The 18,039-nt window shown below is 51.0% G+C and overlaps 1 protein-coding gene across 1 annotated transcript in view; it reads right to left on the bottom strand.

The window, feature by feature from the left end:
- The window catches only part of SPTBN4 (spectrin beta, non-erythrocytic 4), a 70,287-nt gene that overhangs the window by 18,287 nt on the left and 33,961 nt on the right, over positions 1-18,039 (bottom strand). The window contains exons 17-19 of the mRNA XM_058529350.1: positions 15,971-16,061; positions 12,407-12,553; positions 10,867-11,130 (exon numbers count right to left, since the gene is read on the bottom strand). Coding sequence (XP_058385333.1) covers positions 10,867-11,130; positions 12,407-12,553; positions 15,971-16,061 — 502 coding nt within the window. The remainder of the gene's footprint in view (positions 1-10,866; positions 11,131-12,406; positions 12,554-15,970; positions 16,062-18,039) is intronic.

Raw genomic sequence — 18,039 nt, 5'->3', positions numbered from 1 at the left:
TCTAGAATGTGAGCTTCTTGAGGGCAGGGGCTGTGTCAATTCACCTCTGTATTCCCAAATGCCTAGAACAGTGTCTAGCATGTAATAGACCTTCAACTTTGATTTGTTCAATGCACAAATGAATAACATTGGCAAAGAAAAAGCCTGCCCCAAAGAAAAACAGGCATCCAGGTGAATAGACAACAGACAGAAGGAAAAAAAAAGTGCACGAAAGGATGGCCAGTCTCACTCATCAGCAGGAAAATACAAATTAAGACAAGGTATCCTTTTCTATTCACCAGATTGGCAAAAATGTAAAAGATTGATAATATCTAGTATTGGCAAAGATGCAGGAAAATGGGCACACTCTGAGCCACTGTTGGTGGTAGTGTACATTAGTAGAGCGTTTTTGGAAGGCAGTTTGGCAGGTCCCATCAAAATGAAAAATGTGCATATGCTTTGACCCAGCATTTCCACTTCCCCTTCTAGGAATGTATCAAAAGAAATACTGGCACATATGCACAATGATGTTTGTCCAAGGATCTCATCGTAGCAGAATTTATAATAAAAATAATTGGAAACAACCTTGAAGCCCATCAATAGTGAAATGGTTAAATAAATCCACATCAGTATGGAATAACAGCCAAGACTTACTGTTAAGAGGAACAAGCTATTTAGAACATACATATGAATATGTATTTCTGTGGCTTACACATGCATAAAAATTCTCTGGAATTAATAACAGATGGTACCTACTGGGGGGAGGAGAACTCAGTGAATGGGGACAGAGATGAAGGACAGACTTTTCTCATAGGATTTTTAATATAGTTTTCGATGTCTGAACCACAAAACTTATTTATTCAAAATTATAAATTTATAAATTATAAATAATTTAAATTAAACATGAAAATCAGATAAAATAAAATGTACATTAAAAATCCATATAGGTAGATTCATAAATGGTCTAGAAGGATGCACACCAAATAATCGAGGTTCCCTGTGGGGTGTGGGATTGGAAGGTGGGTTGAAGGTGGACTTTATGTTTTACTGAAGACTTCTAGGTTAGTAAGATCTTTTAGCAAAAGAATAGATTTATGTATTCTCTGCGTGATTATAAACAGATGGAGGAAACCTACAAAAGAAAATAACAATAATGAACTTAAGTGGTAACAGATTACAGCAAATGACTATAACTCAAAACTTAAAACTCAAAAACCAAGTAAAGACTTTTCTTCCAAGGTCTCTAGTGCAGAGCTGTTGGTTATGCCTGCCCAACATCCATCCCTTCACAGCACCTCAAACCCTACTCTCAGGCCCTCTGCTTCCTGAGGGACTAATAAAACCTAGAAGTCCAAGGGTGACCACACGACCCAAGCTTAACCAATCAGAACACTGAAATCACCCTGGCCACAGGGATTGGGTAAGAGACGGCATGTGATCTAAGGTGGGCCAATGAAAACTCTTCCCGCTTCCAGAGGGGCTGATGGAACCCAGTGGTCCAAGGATGGCCATGTGACTCAGGCCTGGCCAATGAGAACACCGAATCGCCCTGGCCATGAGGATTAGGTCAGAGATGGCATGTAACTTAAGATAGGCCAATGAAAACTCTTCCCACATTTGCTGGAAAAGTGTGTGTGCTCAGAAGGGGTCTTCTCTTTCCCATGGGGTTCCTAAACTCATAGAATGTAGGTCTGGGGTCCTGGGAGCCATCTTGCCACCAGGAGGGAATAGGCTCCTTGACGATGAAGCCAATACAGAAGAAAGCAGGGCCCAGAAATGGAGCCCTCCTGAGGAGCCCTCCTGAGGAGAAATGTCCTCAGAGATTCCTGAGGACAAAGTCTGAGTAACTGATCCAGCCATGCCTGAAGCTGCACACCCCCTGGGTCTTTTAGCTATGTGAGCCACTAACATCCCCTTTCAGCCTAAGTCAATTCAGGGTGAGGTTCTATGAACTGCATGCCAAAGAATCCCAGCTGATACATTCACAATCTGTAGGAGTCACAAAAATGTGTCAAAATCAAAACTTATTATTATTATTTTTTTTTTTTGCTGAGGAAGATTGGCCCTGGGCTAACATCTGTGCCCTCCTTCCTCTATTTTTTTATACGTGAGACGCTACCACAGCATGGCTTGATGAGTGGTATGTCAGTCCACGCTCAGGATTCGAACCTGTGAATCCCGGGCCACTGAAGCAGAGCATGTGAACTTAATCACTATGCCACTGGGCCGGCCCCCAAAAATCAAAACTTATAACAGGTCAAAACCATGAAAGATGGAAACTTTTAAAAGGCACAATTACAAGCTGCAGAAATAAAAAATAAATAAATAAAATAGTCACCCCAAAACCTTTTTCGCTAAGAAAATCATTGATGTGTAGAAAAATCAAAATGCATTAGATTTCAGGAATTCTTAAATATAGTCTGAAATGTTAAGGTTTTAAATTCTATTTCCCCATTAGATGAAAATCCCTCCACTCCTCTCCAGCAAGTGGTGGTATGACCTGAGATGGAAGAATTCCAGGGATGGATACTTTTCTACCTCTACAAGAATGCCACAGGGGCCGGCCCAGTGGCGCAGTGGTTAAGTGCATGCACCCTGCTTCCGCGGCCCGGGGTTCACAAGTTCGGATCCCGGGTGCGCACCAACGCACCACTTGTCAAGCCATGCTGTGGCGGCGTCCCATATAAAGTGGAGGATGATGGGCACGGATGTTAGCCCAGGGCCAATCTGCCTCAGCAAAAAAAGAGGAGGACTGGCATCGAACGTTAGCTCAGGGCTGATCTTCCTCACAAAAAAATTTTAAAAAATACAAGAATGCCACATCTTTTCAACACCCGTTTACTGTGTATCCTTTCCTGCAAACATGAGCTCAGGATACAAAAGTACAATGGTCATTAAACTCGAAAAGATGTTCAGCCTCCTCCAAACGTTCAGAAAAATGCAAATTAAAATAACTACAAGACAGTATCTTGTGGAGAAAGGAGAACCCTTGTGCACTGGTGGTGAGAATATAAATTGGTGCAGCCACTATGGAAAACAATATGGAGGTTGCTCAAAAAATTAAAAATAGAACTACCATATGATCCAGCAATTCCACCTCTGGGTATTTATCCAAAGAACATGAAAACACTAACTCAAAAAGATATATGCAAGCCAGCTCTGATGGCCTAGCAGTTCAAGTTCGGTGCACTCCGCTTTGGCAGCCTGGGCCTGGTTCCCCGGGCACGGAACCACATCACCCATCTGACAGTAGCCATGCTGTGATGGTGGCTCACATAGAAGAACTAGAAGGACTTACAACTAGAATATACAACTATGTATTGGGGCTTTGGGGAAGGGAAAAAAAGAGAGGAAGATTGGCAACGGACGTTAACTCAGAGCAAGTCTTTCTCAGGAAAAAACAAAAAAAGATAGATGCACCCCACCATGTTAAGTACAGCATTATTTACAATAGTCAAGATATGGAAACAACCCAAATATCCATAGATGGATAAATGGATGAAGAAATTGTGGGATATATATAAAATGGAATACTATTCAGCCATAAAAAAGAATGGAATCTTGACATTTGCAACAACATGGATGGACCTCGAGGCATCATGCTAAGTGAAATAAGTCAGATAGCAAAAGACAAATACCATATGATCTCTCTTATATGTAGGATCTAAAATATATATATATAAATATATATTAGATTAATATATTAATAGATTATATATTTGATCTATATATATTACATATTAAATATACAGACATATTTATATATCTATAGATATAGATACATATATAGATATAATATATAACCTTTATATTAGATATATATATAAACAAGCTCACAGATACAGAGAACAGATCGGCGGTTGCTAGAGGCAGGGGGTAGGGAGTGGGAGAAATGGGTGAATTGTTTTGGGTCTTTTTTTAGTTCAAATAAAATGAATTAAAACAAACAAAATAACTACAAGGCAGTGTTTTTCAAGCTCTGAAAAAGCTTGGTGATACCTAATGACGGCGACCATGTCGGGAGAGGATGGCTGTCCCAGGGCAGGTGGGTCCACTGGCTTCTCAGGAGGACACTTGACAACATCTAGCAAAGATGTCAATGTATCCCCCTTTTGGCCTGGAAGTTTTACTTTGAAGGACTGTTTTCTACAGAAATACTTGCACATGGGCTCAGATACACATGGACGGGGTGTCTGTTGCAGCACTATCTATACTAGCAGAAGCTTGGAAACAGCCCAAAGGTCTCTCCACAGAAGGCTGGTTAAAGAGCAACTGTCAAATGACCTCATGGAATACCACGCAACAGTTTAAAAGGATGGGGTCTGTCCATAGATTCTGCGACAAGGAAGGACACCTGGGGTGTTTTGTCGAGTGAAAAGGCGAGCTTCAGTATGGTCTGTAGGTCATGTGTATGTGTGTGTGTGCACAGACTCTTTCTAGAAGGATAGAGAAGAAACTGTCGAGAGCAGTTACACCCTGAAGAGTGAGACTGTGTGTGGAGGGGGAGGGAAGACTTCTGATTTTTACTTTTCCCATTAAACCCTGCTGTTTGAGTTTCTTACCATAACAGTAATAATAGGTAACACACTCTGATGTTCGCTCCCTGCCAGGCACTGTTGTAAGCACTGGACAAGGATGAACTCATTTAATCCTTGCAACAGCCTCTGAGGTCAGGGAGACTGGGATGTTTACTTCACTCCTTGGATCCCAGCTGGATCCCAGCGCTGGGCACGTGCCTGGCACAGAGCAGGTCTCCGTAAACGCGTGTGGACTTTGTTGGACTAGTCACTGTGCTGTTCTGCTTCTCTTAGCGGGGCAGTATTAACGATTAACAGTTTTAAAAATTAAACTAGTTTTAAACATTAAAACCAGAGAAGCCATGAAGTACTAATCCCTCCTTCAACTCTTGAAAACATTAAGTGAAAGAAGCCAGACACAAACGACCATATGTTATATAATTCCATTTATATGAAATGTCCAAAACAGGTAAATCTAAAGACAGAAAGTAGATTAGTAGAGGGAGTTCATGGGTACACGGTTTCTTTTTGAGGTGATGAAATTGTTCTGGAATTAGTTAGTGTGGAGAGTTGCTCAACTTCCCAAATTTATTAAAAACCACTAAATTGTACACTTTACAAGTGTGCGTTTTATGGTACGAAATTAAATCTCTATTTATTTATTTATTTATTTTTGCTGGGCAAGATTCGCCCTGAGCTAACATCTGCTGCCAATCATCCTATTTTTTTTTTTTTTAACGTGAGCCACCGCCACAGCATGGCCACTGACAGACGGGTGGTGTGGTTCCACATCCAGAAACCAAACCCGGGCTGCCGAAGCAGAGCGCACTGAATTTGAACCACTAGGCCATTGGGGCTAGACCTAAATTTTTAAAAAAGACATCAAAAGTCAAAAAACAAAACAAGAGAGGAACCTACTTCCAAAAAACCTCAGGCAATGTAGGTAGTGATACAGCAAGTCCTGAACCCAGATCAACGCAACTCCCACTCAGATCCACCTTGCTGCCTTCCCATTTTCCGGTTGGGGAAACTGAGGCTCAGAGAGGAGCAGTCACCAGTCCAGAGAAAAAACTGCCAGAGCCCGAATTTGAACCCAGGACCACGTGACCACAAAACCCTCATGGCTCTTGGTCACTCTGCTTCTCTGTCATTCGGGATGATGAGGCTCAGAAAGGTGGGGTCACTTGCCCTCGGTCACACAGCCATGGAATGGGGATTCAAACTCTGGCCTGTGTAGCTCCTGAGTGTGGACTCTTCCCCTGGGCCGTGCTGAGCTAGATGAAGAAATGTGGGACGCAGAAGGAAAAGGGGGAGGAGGGAGCGCCTTGGCCAGGGAAAGAGCCTCGCTCAGGGTGGCTGTAAGGAGTCCCCAGGGACTCAGCCCAGCAGCTGCAAAGTCTCCAGTGTGTTTTTCCCTGGCTCGTCCCCTCAGATGGCGGGAGACCAGCCTCCCTCCCCAAGCAGGAGCTGGGGGCTGAGCCAGACCAGCTGGCCGGGCCCCTGAGGACTGGGAAAGCGGGGGCTTGGGACGCCACCATCTGGCCCCTCAGCCAGGAAGGCCAATCGGGCAGGAGGCCCCGAGAGGACTCTGGGTCACATGCCCTAGACCTGGGAGGTGGGGTCCCAGGAAGCCTGCTGCAGTGGCTGGGGGGGGGGGGACAAGGGGGAGGACAGGAGAAGGACACAGGGATAAGGGAGAGAGGCAGAGATGGAGAACTGAAATAAAAAGAAACAGAGAGAAGAGAATGAGAGAGTAAGACAGAGAAATAAAGAGAAAGAGACACAGAGATGGAGACAGAAGGACGAAGATAGAGAGATGAGAAAGACAGAGATGGGAGAGACAGAAACTAAGAGAAACAGAGACACAGAGGAACCGGGGGGGCCGGACTGAGAGACAGGCCCAGAAGGAGGCAGAAAGGGGACAGATCACTCACACATCCACACCCCCTCAGACCCGGAGCCAGCACCTCCCCTAGCCCAGCCTGGCCCCGGCGGGACAGCCAGGAAATGTGCGGGCTGGACGGCAGCCGTCCCTCCCTCCTGCATCTGCCCAGCGTCTGGGCTCTCAGGCAGGCCCCACAGGACATCGGGCCCTGGGAGGCCCCTCCTCTCCCCAGCGGCAGCTCCTGAGGCCCAGCTGGGCTCCATCTGGCCACCGCCCACTGGGTCACTCGCCGCCTCGGGCTCCCTCTGCTGGGGAAAGGGTCCAGGAGTCCTGTACTGGGGCCTGCTGCTGATGCCCATTGCTGTGTGACCTTGAACCACTCCCTTGTCCCCTCTGGGCCCCATTCTCGCCCTTGAACAATAAGCTACACGCACCCTGGGGAGGGACAGGCCAACTCTGATCTCTGCTAGAGCAGGAGGCCCCAAATTCTCCCTCTGCCACCTAAGTGGCCAAAGAGAGACAAGGATACTCCAGCTCACCAGTTCCCCTCATGCAAATGCAAACCCTCATCCATCAGACTGGGAAAAATCTACAAGGTCTGACAATACCAAGTGTGGCCAAGTATGGGCAGAAATAGGAACTCTCATTTGCCACTGGGGAGAGAGCATCAACGGGCACCAGGACTGGGGCAAGCAATTCAGCAAGATCAAGTGAACTGAAGAGAGTTCTAACTTCTAACACTGAATTAATGTTTCCTATATCACCCTCCAAAACACGTTTCTAAAAAGGTATATGTGTGGGGGGAATGCCCCAAATGTAATATAAACAAACAAATAAACAACTGTTTCACATAAATAACATAACCACACTGAAAGGGAGGAAATAACTGGCCGGAGCAACTTTTGAACACAGTATAGTGATGATATATACCTTCTGGTTGAAGACAATTAAAATTTAAACACTTGCAAGCAAATACTGAATCTCAGATTAGTTGCATCAGCAATTCTGAAATTACTTTATGCATTATGTCTTGTAACCTTCACAATGTCCATATGAGGTCTGTACTGTTATTACACCCATTTTACTGAAGAAGAAACTGAGGTGCAAAGAGAACAGTAATTTCCAGGTCACCCCGTTGGTAAGTCATAGAGGCAGGGCCTGACCCCAGGCAGCTGGGCACCAGCACCCACGGCCTTGACGGTGGTGCTACACTGCCTTTCACAGTCTTGCTTAGCATTAGGGTGCTTTCTGTCGCACAGATGAGGCACCCGAGGCTCAGAGCCAGAGGCAAAGCCACTTGCCTAGCATCCCACAGCTGGTCAGTGGCGGAGCTGTGATTCCAACCCAGACCCACCTGAGTCCCGAGTCTGTGCCTTTACCCACTGCAATAAGCTGCCAGGGAAGAGCTCATAATCATGGTAAGACCATTAGTAATCCTAGTAATAGTCGCTGCTGCGCTGGGTGTCTTCATTTACCCCTGCTGACCCACAGTCCAAGCTTCTCCACCCTGCTCTGTGCCCCGGGGGGCCGACCTGTATGGACAGCACCAACTGGCTCTCCTGCCTTCCGGCTTCCAGGTGGGCTGGACTCAGGACTGGCTACAGACTTTGCGGGGCCCAGCGCAAAATGAAAACGTAGGGCCCTTTGTTCAAACATTATTAAGAATTTCAACACAGTGACAGCAGAGCATTAAAAGTGTGGGGCCCTGCACGAATGCACCCATGAAGTCGGCCCTGGTTGGATTAAGAGGAGCCCGCAGGAGACCGGACAGAGAGAGGAGACAAGCCGGGGCATCGTTTCCCGGCCCCTCCCTGCAGCAGTGCCAAGGCTGGCTGCCATTCTTTCTTCCTTTCTTTCTTTTTTTTTGCTGAGGAAGATTCATCCTGAGCTAACATCTGACAAAAGAGGCTCAGGGACTGGCTGAACACATGCCCTGGGTGGGATTTGAACCCCAGTCTGTCTGCCTCCCCTGCCCAAGCTTTCATCACTCAGGCCCTGGCTGCTTGTACTGCCTGCTCCCTTCTCTGTCTGACCGTCTAGGCCACCACTTGTCTCTGCTGATGGTCTGGGCACTCCCTCAGAGCAGACTTGGGGCCACATCATCCCCAGGTGTCCACAGCCTGCCCAGCCTGTGGGGTCTGGACCTCAAGCAGTGATTGATTCTTCACAGGCCAGTGAGAGGGCCACCTTCCCCACTGTGGCCTGGGAGTATCAAGGGAGGAGGGTGGACAGGAACTGAACATGGTCCTGAATGGCCACCTAGTGGTTGTGTGACCCTGGGTGAGCCGTGGATCCTTTCCGTGCTGTGGTTTTCTCACGCATACACGAGCACCCACCTCGTACGCCTGCTGGGGAGGAGGGGGAGTTATCAATGCCTGGCATGTAGTATACAACAGCGGTTCTCAAAGTGTGGGCCGGGGGCTCCTGGGGATCCCTAAGATCTTTTCAAAGGGTCTGCAAGGTTACAACCATTTTTATAAAAGTACTAAGGAGGGGCCGGCCCTGTGGTGTAGCAGTTAAATTCGCGCGTTCCGCTTCAGCGGCCCGGGGTTCACAGGTTCGGATCCGGGCATGGACCTACGCACCACTTATCAAGCCATGCTGTGGCGGCGTCCATATAAAGTAGAGGAAGATGGGCACGGATGTTAGCCCAGGGCCAGTCTTCCTCAGCAAAAAGAGGAGGATTGGCAACGGATGTTAGCTCAGGGCTGATCTTCCTCACACACACAAAAAATACTAAGGAGTTATTTGCCTTTATCTCCTCAGTGCACAGCGGGGTTTTGCAGGGACCATATGACGCGCGCTAGAGCAACAGATTGAACGCAGAAGCAGAGGTGGGAATCCGCGTTCTTCTACTAAGCCAGACATGAGAGAGAGCTGCGACATTGAAACCAGCGCCCATCTTCTGACTACATTTTCTTTCGTCTTGGAAAAGAGTTAGTCTTCATAAAAGAATTCTTTGGGGTGCAATAAGTGATGGATTTGTTATTGATATTTTTAAATGACTCAATCATTTAAATATGTCTCAGTTTTGATTGTTAATATAGTACATTTCAAATTGGTATAATCCACATACACAAAAGCTCTTTGGGGATCGCAATGATTTGCAAGATTGTAAAGGGGTCCTGGAGATCAAGGCATTTGAGACCTGCTGATGTATATGAAGCAGTGACGTCACTGGCATCGTATTCCGATCTGCTTACCTCTTTGGTGATTGGCCTGTCTCCCCACCGCAGAATGTAAGCCCCAACAGGGTAGTGATGATTTTTTTTTTTTTTTGCTGAGGAAGATTCACCCTGAGCTAACATCTGTTGCCAATCTTCCTCTGTTTTTCATGTGAGACGCCTCCACAGCATGGCCGCTGCCGAGTGGTGTAGGTCCGCACCCAGGAACTGAACCCCGGGCTGCCAAAGCGGAGCGTGCTGAACTTAACCACTACGCCACGGGGCTGGCCCCAATAGGGAAGTGATTTTTGGTCAGTTTTGCCCAGTGCTGTATTCCAGCACCTAGAAAAGCACTGGGCATACAGTAGGTGCTCAATAAAGACTTGCTGGACAGATGAAGGAATAAATACTAATTAGCGTCATTATGCTTTTATTATGAGTTGACTTTTTTTTTTTACCAATGCCAAGCACTTTAGAAGCCTAACTATGCAGGAAGCGCATCAAAGGGGCAGTGAAGAGTGAGACACCTGGGTTTCAATCCAGGCTCTGCCACTTGCCACCCTGGGCCAGTAAGTTCACCTCCCAGAGCCTGTTTCCAGCCAGTCACAGTCAGGCATTGTTCCTGGCACAGAAAGCCAGGAGCCGTCACACCCCAGGAGGTGAGACGCAACACCCACGTTCACACTTCCAGTCATTCAGGTCAAACGGTCAGATACTGAGCATCCACCGGCTGCCAAGCTAGGAGCGGAGATAAAGCAGACACTACGTCTGTTCTCTAAGAGCCCCCTGTTTTGTAAGGGGAACACCAGCTAGCTATGCGTCCTTGGGCCAGGTGCTTCACCTTCTGTGCCTCAGTTTCCCCACTGGTAAAACGTGGGATAATAACAGTACCAATCTCGTAGGGTTGCTGGGAGGAGTCAGTGAGATCTCAGCACGGAGGCAGAGGAAGCACTCCAGGAAGGTCACTATTATTCTGTGCAAAGCCATTCCCCTACCTCTGGGCCTTGGTTTCTCCACCCGGGAAACAGGCGTCAGGGTCCTGTGAGACACTCCGTGGGCTGGTTCTCTACCTACTGCTTCTCGGGTCTGAATCCTTCCTCTCCCCTTTGTACCCCATGCCCGAGGGGTGGTGGCTGCTTCCAACAGTTACCATTAGCTGGATTGCCTCAGTACTCCCTTTCTGCTTCTAGCCCTTCTAGAACATTTGAAATAAATCCCTGTATTAAATTCCCTCTGCTTGGAATACCTTGAGCAGAGCCTGACCCTGACTTGGGCCCCACGGTGGCATAAAACGCCCCCACCTGGGACGGCCAGGGCATACCTGAAGCTTTTTGAGTTGGCTGTTGACGGTGGCCAGGTCGCCTCCAGGGTCCACGTCTTGCAGCTGGCTTTCCATGTGAAGGAGCTTCTTGTCCAGCTCAGCGAAGCTCTGCACCAGCTGGTCGGCCTTGCTGGCCTCAAAGAGCTGCCGTGCCTTGGCCTGGGTGGTGCTCTCCAGCTCCGCCCAGCACTGCCGGATCTCGCCCAGCTTCTTCCGCACCGACGCTGCCAGCTCTGGCTTCTCCTGCATCAGTTGCTGGCCCTCCTGCCCCAGATGGGTGGCACGCAGGAAGCGAGGGGAAGGGCATGGATGGTGGAGAGGGACAGAGAAATATGGGGGCAACAGGACACAGGCAGAGATGAGGCGAGAGAGAGAGATAAGGAATTGGAGACACACCGAGACACAGACATGAGGGTTGCAGAGACAGGCCCGGAGATGGAGGGACCAAGGCATGGGAAGAGAGACAAGGAGAGACAGACAGACAGAGGTGTGAGGAGGGAGACAGAGAGATACAAACAGAGACATGGGAAGGAGACAGGGAGAGGCAGGCATAGAGTGATGGACACAGAGACACCCAAACAAAGTCGGAAACACGGGGGGAGGACCACAAGAAACACAAGAGGGGCGAGAGAGAGACAGAAGAAAGAGACAGAGAGAGAGAGGCAACGGAAATGAACTTCCATTAAACTCGAAATCAAGAAGAGTGGCTTTGCCACGTGCTGCCATTTAGGGGGCATCAACGGCCATTTAAGGGTTTAAGGCCGACCTGGGTGACTCTATTTGAGTCAGAAGAGTGGGGGTATCCAGGGCTGCAGGTGTAGGGGCTCAGCCAGCATAGGGGACAGTTTTCAGGGTTGAGGGTTGGAGCAAACATCTGCCTGGGTCCCTCCAAGACAAAAGTCAAGCTCCAATATCTGTTGGCCTAGAGCCACATATATCACACTACATATTAAAAATAAATACCATAGCAATTACGGCTCCTAGGTGCCTAGCTTCGTGTTAAGCACGTTATGTGCACAAGAGCCCCGGGAAGTAGCAATATTTATTACTTCCTTAATTTTAAAGCAGAGCAAACTGAGGCTCAAGGAGGTTAGCACAGTTCCCCAAAGCCACACAGCTGGTAAGAGGCACAGACACAATTAGAACCCACGGTTGTAGGAAAACGAAGTTCACATTCACTCTGGGCTTCCCAGGGCTTCCCCAGCCTATCTACCTGACCTTCCATCTTAGATGCTCCAAATGGTGTAGAAGGAAGCCTGGGGTGGAGGTTACAGGAAGGAGTGAAATTTTTAACAAGCAGGAGAGTGTGGGCACCATGCAGAAGAGATTCTGGCCACTTTACAGATGGGCAAACTGAGGCTCAAAGAGGTTACATGAATGGCTCAAAGCCACACAGCTAGGAGCAGATGTGGAAATGATCTGAGCTACTTCAGAGGCGTGAGAACAGCAGACGGGCAGTGGAGGGTGTAGGAGATGACATGTGGGTGCCCTGGAGGCCTCCGGCACCTGACATGGGTGGAGGGGCCTTCGGCATCCTCACCCTCTCGATCTTCTCCAGCCACTCCTTATTCTGAGCCAGCTCGGCCATGAATGCCTGGTGCCGGAGCCATCTCTTATGCAGCTTGTGGCCGTCTTCCCGCGTGCCATCTCGCGCCATCAGCATCTTCTCGTGGATCCAGCCATCCAGCTGTGCAGGACAAGGGGAAGGGCTCAGCTGGTTCCCCCAACCCGGCATAGCTCCCCATCCCCTCTGGGATGTCCCAGGTTCAGGGACTAGGATGCTAGGTTTGAGGCAGGGGAGAAAGGGATGGAAAAACCTTTGCAAGTGAAGCCTTTATGTGGCGGGGGGCCAGCTCAGGCTCTTTCCAGGCAGTGGAGGATGGACGGAAGGGTCCCCAGAATGCCCCATCCCTTAGCCCTCCTGTCCTCAGAGCAGCCTTCTCAACTCCCCAGAAACCTTAAACTCCAAGGCAGGGCTCCTGGGCCACCCAGCCTCCCCCAACCCACAGCCAAATCAAACCTCCAAACTAATTTAGCTCACATCCAATGTGCACCCCCCAATAGCAACACTTAGACCCTTCAATCCAGTCTCAGCCACCTCCAATAAGCACCAATTCTAGATCCCCAACTCATTCCCAAGAATATCAAGTGAAGCCCCCATATCTAGCCCCAGCCCCCCAATACGGCCAGATGAACCCCTAAACAACCTCCCAACTGGTGTCAAGTCTAGTAACCAAACCAGCCCTCCCATCTCCAGGAGACCCATTCCCCACAACCCAGATCCAGCTTTCCTAAGGAGCCCACAGGACTCCCCAAATCCAGCCCTGAAGATCCAGCCCAAAACCATGACCAATTCTAGCTCCCAACCAAAGCCAACCCCCCAAATGCAAGCAACAGGGCTGCCTTCTGGCTCCCGAAATGAGCCGCCCCCAAACTCCAGCCCCAGGCTCCCCGACATGGACCAGATAGAACCTTCCCAGGCATCCCCCCTCCCAAATTAAAGCCAGTTCTAGTTCCCCCACTCACTAACAAAACCATTCATCCAAATGCAAGCATCAAGAATGAGCCCCTCTCAGCGCCTGGAGCAGGACCAATCACAAGGCTGCTTTCTGAGACCCCCCAAAATATGACTTGTCCCCCAAGCCAGAACCTCCCCACTCATGACCAAACCTGACACATGGGACGGTTTGCTCCTCCCCTTTCTCCTCCCCCCCTCAGTCACAAGATCCTCCTCCTCCCTCCTGCAAAAAAAAAAAAAAAAAAAAAAACGGACTCCAGCTTGTCGGTCCCAGGAGGTAAATGCAGTCATAGCCAAGGACAAACCCCGAGCCGGCCAAACCCCACCCGGAGTCCCCCGAGCATGTGCTCCCCAGGGGTCCAGGACAGCTTCAGACTCCCTCACACACACACACACTAGAGCCAAGTTACATGCCAAATCCCCCAACTCGGTTCACAGGTTCCCGACACAGAGGGAAGAGCTGGCCAGTGGCAGCCAGCGCTCACAGTGAAGGCAAAGCCCCTATAGGAGAGGGTACTCCGTCATCAAGGTAAAGCCCCCCAAAACTGACTGACCCCCCTCACTGAGGGCAAAGCTAGAGTCCCCAACAACCAAGAAAAAGCCCCCAAAAGTCAGAGCCCCCCAAACCCCAGAGCAAGTCCAAGACCTCATCGCCCAAGGCAGACCCCCCCCGCAAAAGTGATTCGCCCCCATCATCTAAGGCTAAGATAGATCCGGTAAGAACCAAGGAAGAATCCCCCAAAAGGATGGGAGTCCCCCTACCCAGATCCCCCATTACCCAGGGGAGAACCCCCTAGAGGCCCTGAGACCCCTTCACCCTCGGGGCAAACCCACACTACCCTAGGAATAGCCTTAAAGTCCTCCTTTTTTCGCTTTCTCCCTTGGGACCCGGTCCCTCAGTCCCGCCCGCAGCAGCACCGCGGACAGCTCCCGGAGTCCCTGCCCCTCCCCGGGGCTGGGGTCCCTGCGCCCGGCCGACCCGCCTCCGCGCCGCCCGCGCCCCTCCCTCCCGCGGCCTCGGCGCACGGGCACGCGCCCAAGCCCCCTCCCCCGCCCGCCTCGGCAGGGGCGCGCGTCAGCCCCCTCCCCTGGGCGCCCCCGAGACCTGGAGTGGCAGCGGCGTTGGCGGGGCGTCCCTGCGGCGGGCGGGCGGGCTCTCGCCCCTCCACTGCGACGGCGGCGGCAGCGGTGGCGACGGCTGAGGCTCTGGCGGACGCGCGCCCCCTCCCCCGCCCCCGCGCCGCGGCAGCGCGCCCGCCCGCGCGCGCCCCCTGCCTGCCTCCGTGCCCGCCTCCTTGCTGGGCCCCAGTTGGGGGTAGAGGAATCACCACCCTCCTTAAAGCACGGGGCGGGGGGGTTCCTGCGCCATCTCTGATGATTGCTACTTGGTCTAGAACAATCTCACGAGAGGGGGAAGGGGCTCCTGGACCAAACCGAATGGCAGGAGGGGTGCCTGGGGCCTGGGCTACCTCCACTACGTGAAGGTGGGGGTGGGATGGGCTCCTGAACCATCCCTAATGGGACGGGACTCAGATTCCTGGATACCTCAGCTATTCAGGGGCAGAGGATATGGGAGGGGGTCCCTCTTATCAGACTTCAGTCCAGAATAATCTCCAATGGGAAGGAGGGGGACAAGGGGTTCCTGGACCCATCTCTAGTGGGCTTGATTGTCAGACCCGTCTCCAATGGACTTGAGTTATGTGGGGTGGGGGTTATGGAGGCCCTTGTGCATTTCATATGTAGGGAGAACAATATCCCACGGGGGTTCACCATGGAGGAAGTCAAATCATCTTCAATTGGGGGTATCGGGGCCTGGTTCAGGAACCATCTTTGGTTGGGGGAAATTTAGGTACCGTATCATCATGGGGGGGGGGCGATGAGCCTAGGTCAGGTAGATGGATGAGGTCGGGAACATCTCTGGTTGGGGTTAGGAAAATGTTTACTGGGCGATCTCTAATGGGGCCATCTCTTATATGGTCAGAGTCCAGAACATTTTCTATGGAATGTAGGGGGACAAAGGGGGAGGCAGCGTGTCTCCTGAACCGTCTCTAATGTGGAAGGGGACCTGGACCACCTCTGTTTTGGGGCGATCCTTACAGGTGTGTAGATCATCTCTAAAGGGACAGAGCTTGATTCCTAGACACTTTTTTTAAAAAGGTGAAGGCTTGGTTCTGGAGCATCTCTGACCGAAGTTGCGCTCCGGGCCGCTGGTCCACGCCTCCCCTGCCCGTTCCCGGTCTCCCGCCCCTTTCCCCAGCAGGGCGCTTCTCACAAATCTCCTGAGTGAAAGATGAGATCAGCGCGCGTCCCCGCGGGACCCGTAGGCGCGGACGCGCGCCGTTGCCAGGGGCGCCCAGGGCCTCTCCCTCCTTCCCCGGCCCCCGCGTGGGCGGAGGAAGGACCTGCAAAGCATGCGCACTGAGGCCAGGACCCACGCGCCCCCTGGCGGCGCAGAGTGAACATCGCTCTTCGACCCACTTGGACGGGGCGTGCCCACCCCACGGCGCCCCTACCCACCTCTCTGCCCCGGAGCACTTCCCTCCCTAGGAAAGAAGTAACTGTGCCCAGCACAGCTGGAGTTCCTACCTCGTGGCAGTCTCGGAGGAAGTGCTGCAGCTCAAGTTGGTCGTGTAGCTTCTGCATCCATTGCTGGGCCCGTAGTTGGTTTTCTTGGCTCCTGGGGATGGGGAGATAGGGGCTGGGGGAAGCCTGGGTCGGGAGGTGCTGTCAGTAGGGCTGTGAGGGCATCGTGCCTGGCAGGGCTAGGAACCTGGGGCATACGTAAGATCAAGAAGGAGGAGAAAGCAAAGTGCGGATGGGGGGAGGGACAAAGAACCATCAGTGGGGGCAGAGCAGGGACAGAGCTGGAGAGGGGCAGAGAGAGAGAGAGACGATGGAAGAAACAGGGAGGGAGATAGACATCTGGAAAGAAAGAGATACAGACACTTAGAGACACACAAAGAAAGAGACAGAGAGACACAAGTCCAGAGGAGAGATAACAGAGACCTACAGAGATACCAAGAGACAAAAACTTAGAGTGAGAGACACCTAGAGAGAAAGAGAGATTAGGAAGGAGAGACAGACTCAGAGAGAGAGAGGGGGGCAAAGGCCTAGAGAGAGAGAGAAACAGAGACACATACTTAGACACAAGACCAGAGACAAAGAGAAACAGAGACCTCAAGAGGGAGCAACTGCCAGAGACCTAGAGAGAGACAGAGGGAGACTCAGGGAGAGAGAAAACAGGGAACAACAAGGAAAGAAATGGAGCAGGGGTAGTGGCAGAGAGAGAGAAGGGGGCAGAGAGAGGGAAAGTGACAGAGAGTCAGGGCAGGGACAGCCACAGGGAAGGTGGGAAGGTGTGCTGGCAAGGAGGGGCAGGTCCTTGGCCTGAGTGAACTGGCCAGGCTGGACCCAGGCCCCCTCACCCTGGAGTGGGCCAGAACCGCAGCCCCGGGCAGCCTGGCCTGCTGCCCACAGTGCAAGGCAAAGGGCCAAGAGGCCTGGTGGAGGGGGCTGGGAACATCTGACTTTGCTGTGCCTTGAACAAGCCACTCCCACCTCAGGGCCTTGGCACTGGCTATTCCCTCTGCCTGGAATGCTCTTCCCCACAGCGTCTATTCAGATGTCACCTTCTCAGTGAGGCCCTTCCTAACCAGTCCCCAACACTTTCTGGCTTTCTTTCTTTCTTTAATTTTCTCCTTCGCACTTAACACCATCCAACACACGGTATATGTTACTTCTATATCTTCTCTGTCTCCCCCACTAGGATGTCGAGGGCACGAATTTTTGTCTGTTTTGGTCACCGCTGTATCCCCAATGCCTAGGAAAAGGGCCTGGCACACAGTAGGTGCTCAATACATATTTGTTGAATGAATGAAAGAGAGACAGAAGCAGAGAGAAAGAAAGATGACAGAAACAAAAGTCAAGAGACTGAGAAAGACAGAGAGAGGCAGAAGACAACAGAGATGAGACGGAGTTAGACAAAAACAGGGAGAGAGAGAGAGAAGAAAACAGACACAGGGATAGATGAATGGAGGCAAAGAGACAGAGAGCGTGAGAGGAAGTTACAGAGAGAGCCAGGGGCAGAGCTGGAAGGAGAATAGGAAGGACCAGACACACACAAGCAAAGTACTGACTTCCTCCTGCCTGGGAGCCAGGAACTAGAAATGCCTCTGAAATGGAACTGAAATCAACCCCTCCAGACCTTCCCCAGCCACCGTGTGAAGCATCAGTCCTAGGGAAGAGGAACATGCCTCCTCTCTGGGAGGGTGAGAAAAGGGCAGCGTTCACTTCCTGGCCGCGACCTTGGGCAAGTCAATGACCTCTCTGAGCCTCATGTGCAAAATGCAGATAACAGCACCCCGCACACAGGGCTGGCAGGTTCCCAGTGAGGTGAGGCACCGGGAGAGACTAAGTGACTTGCCCTGAATCCCAGGTTGAGGGGTGGAGCTAGGACTAGAACCTGGCCCTGTCTGACCCCAGGGCCCCAGCCCCCAACTCTGCATGGTTCCGCCCCCCTTGTGGGCGTGGAAAGGCCTCCCTGCAGTGAAAGGATGTGTCATTACTTCCACTGGGTAGGAAACGTGTCTGTAGATGAGTAAATGAAGGGGACCTGGGGGTGAGGGGTGCAGGCACTGGGTTTGTCTCAATTCCTG

The sequence above is a fragment of the Diceros bicornis genome, chromosome 34, assembly GCF_020826845.1.
Source record: "Diceros bicornis minor isolate mBicDic1 chromosome 34, mDicBic1.mat.cur, whole genome shotgun sequence".
Classification (NCBI taxonomy): Eukaryota; Metazoa; Chordata; class Mammalia; order Perissodactyla; family Rhinocerotidae; genus Diceros; species Diceros bicornis.
Note: the sequence above shows the minus strand (reverse complement) of the source record. Positions and strands in the feature narration are given on the sequence as shown.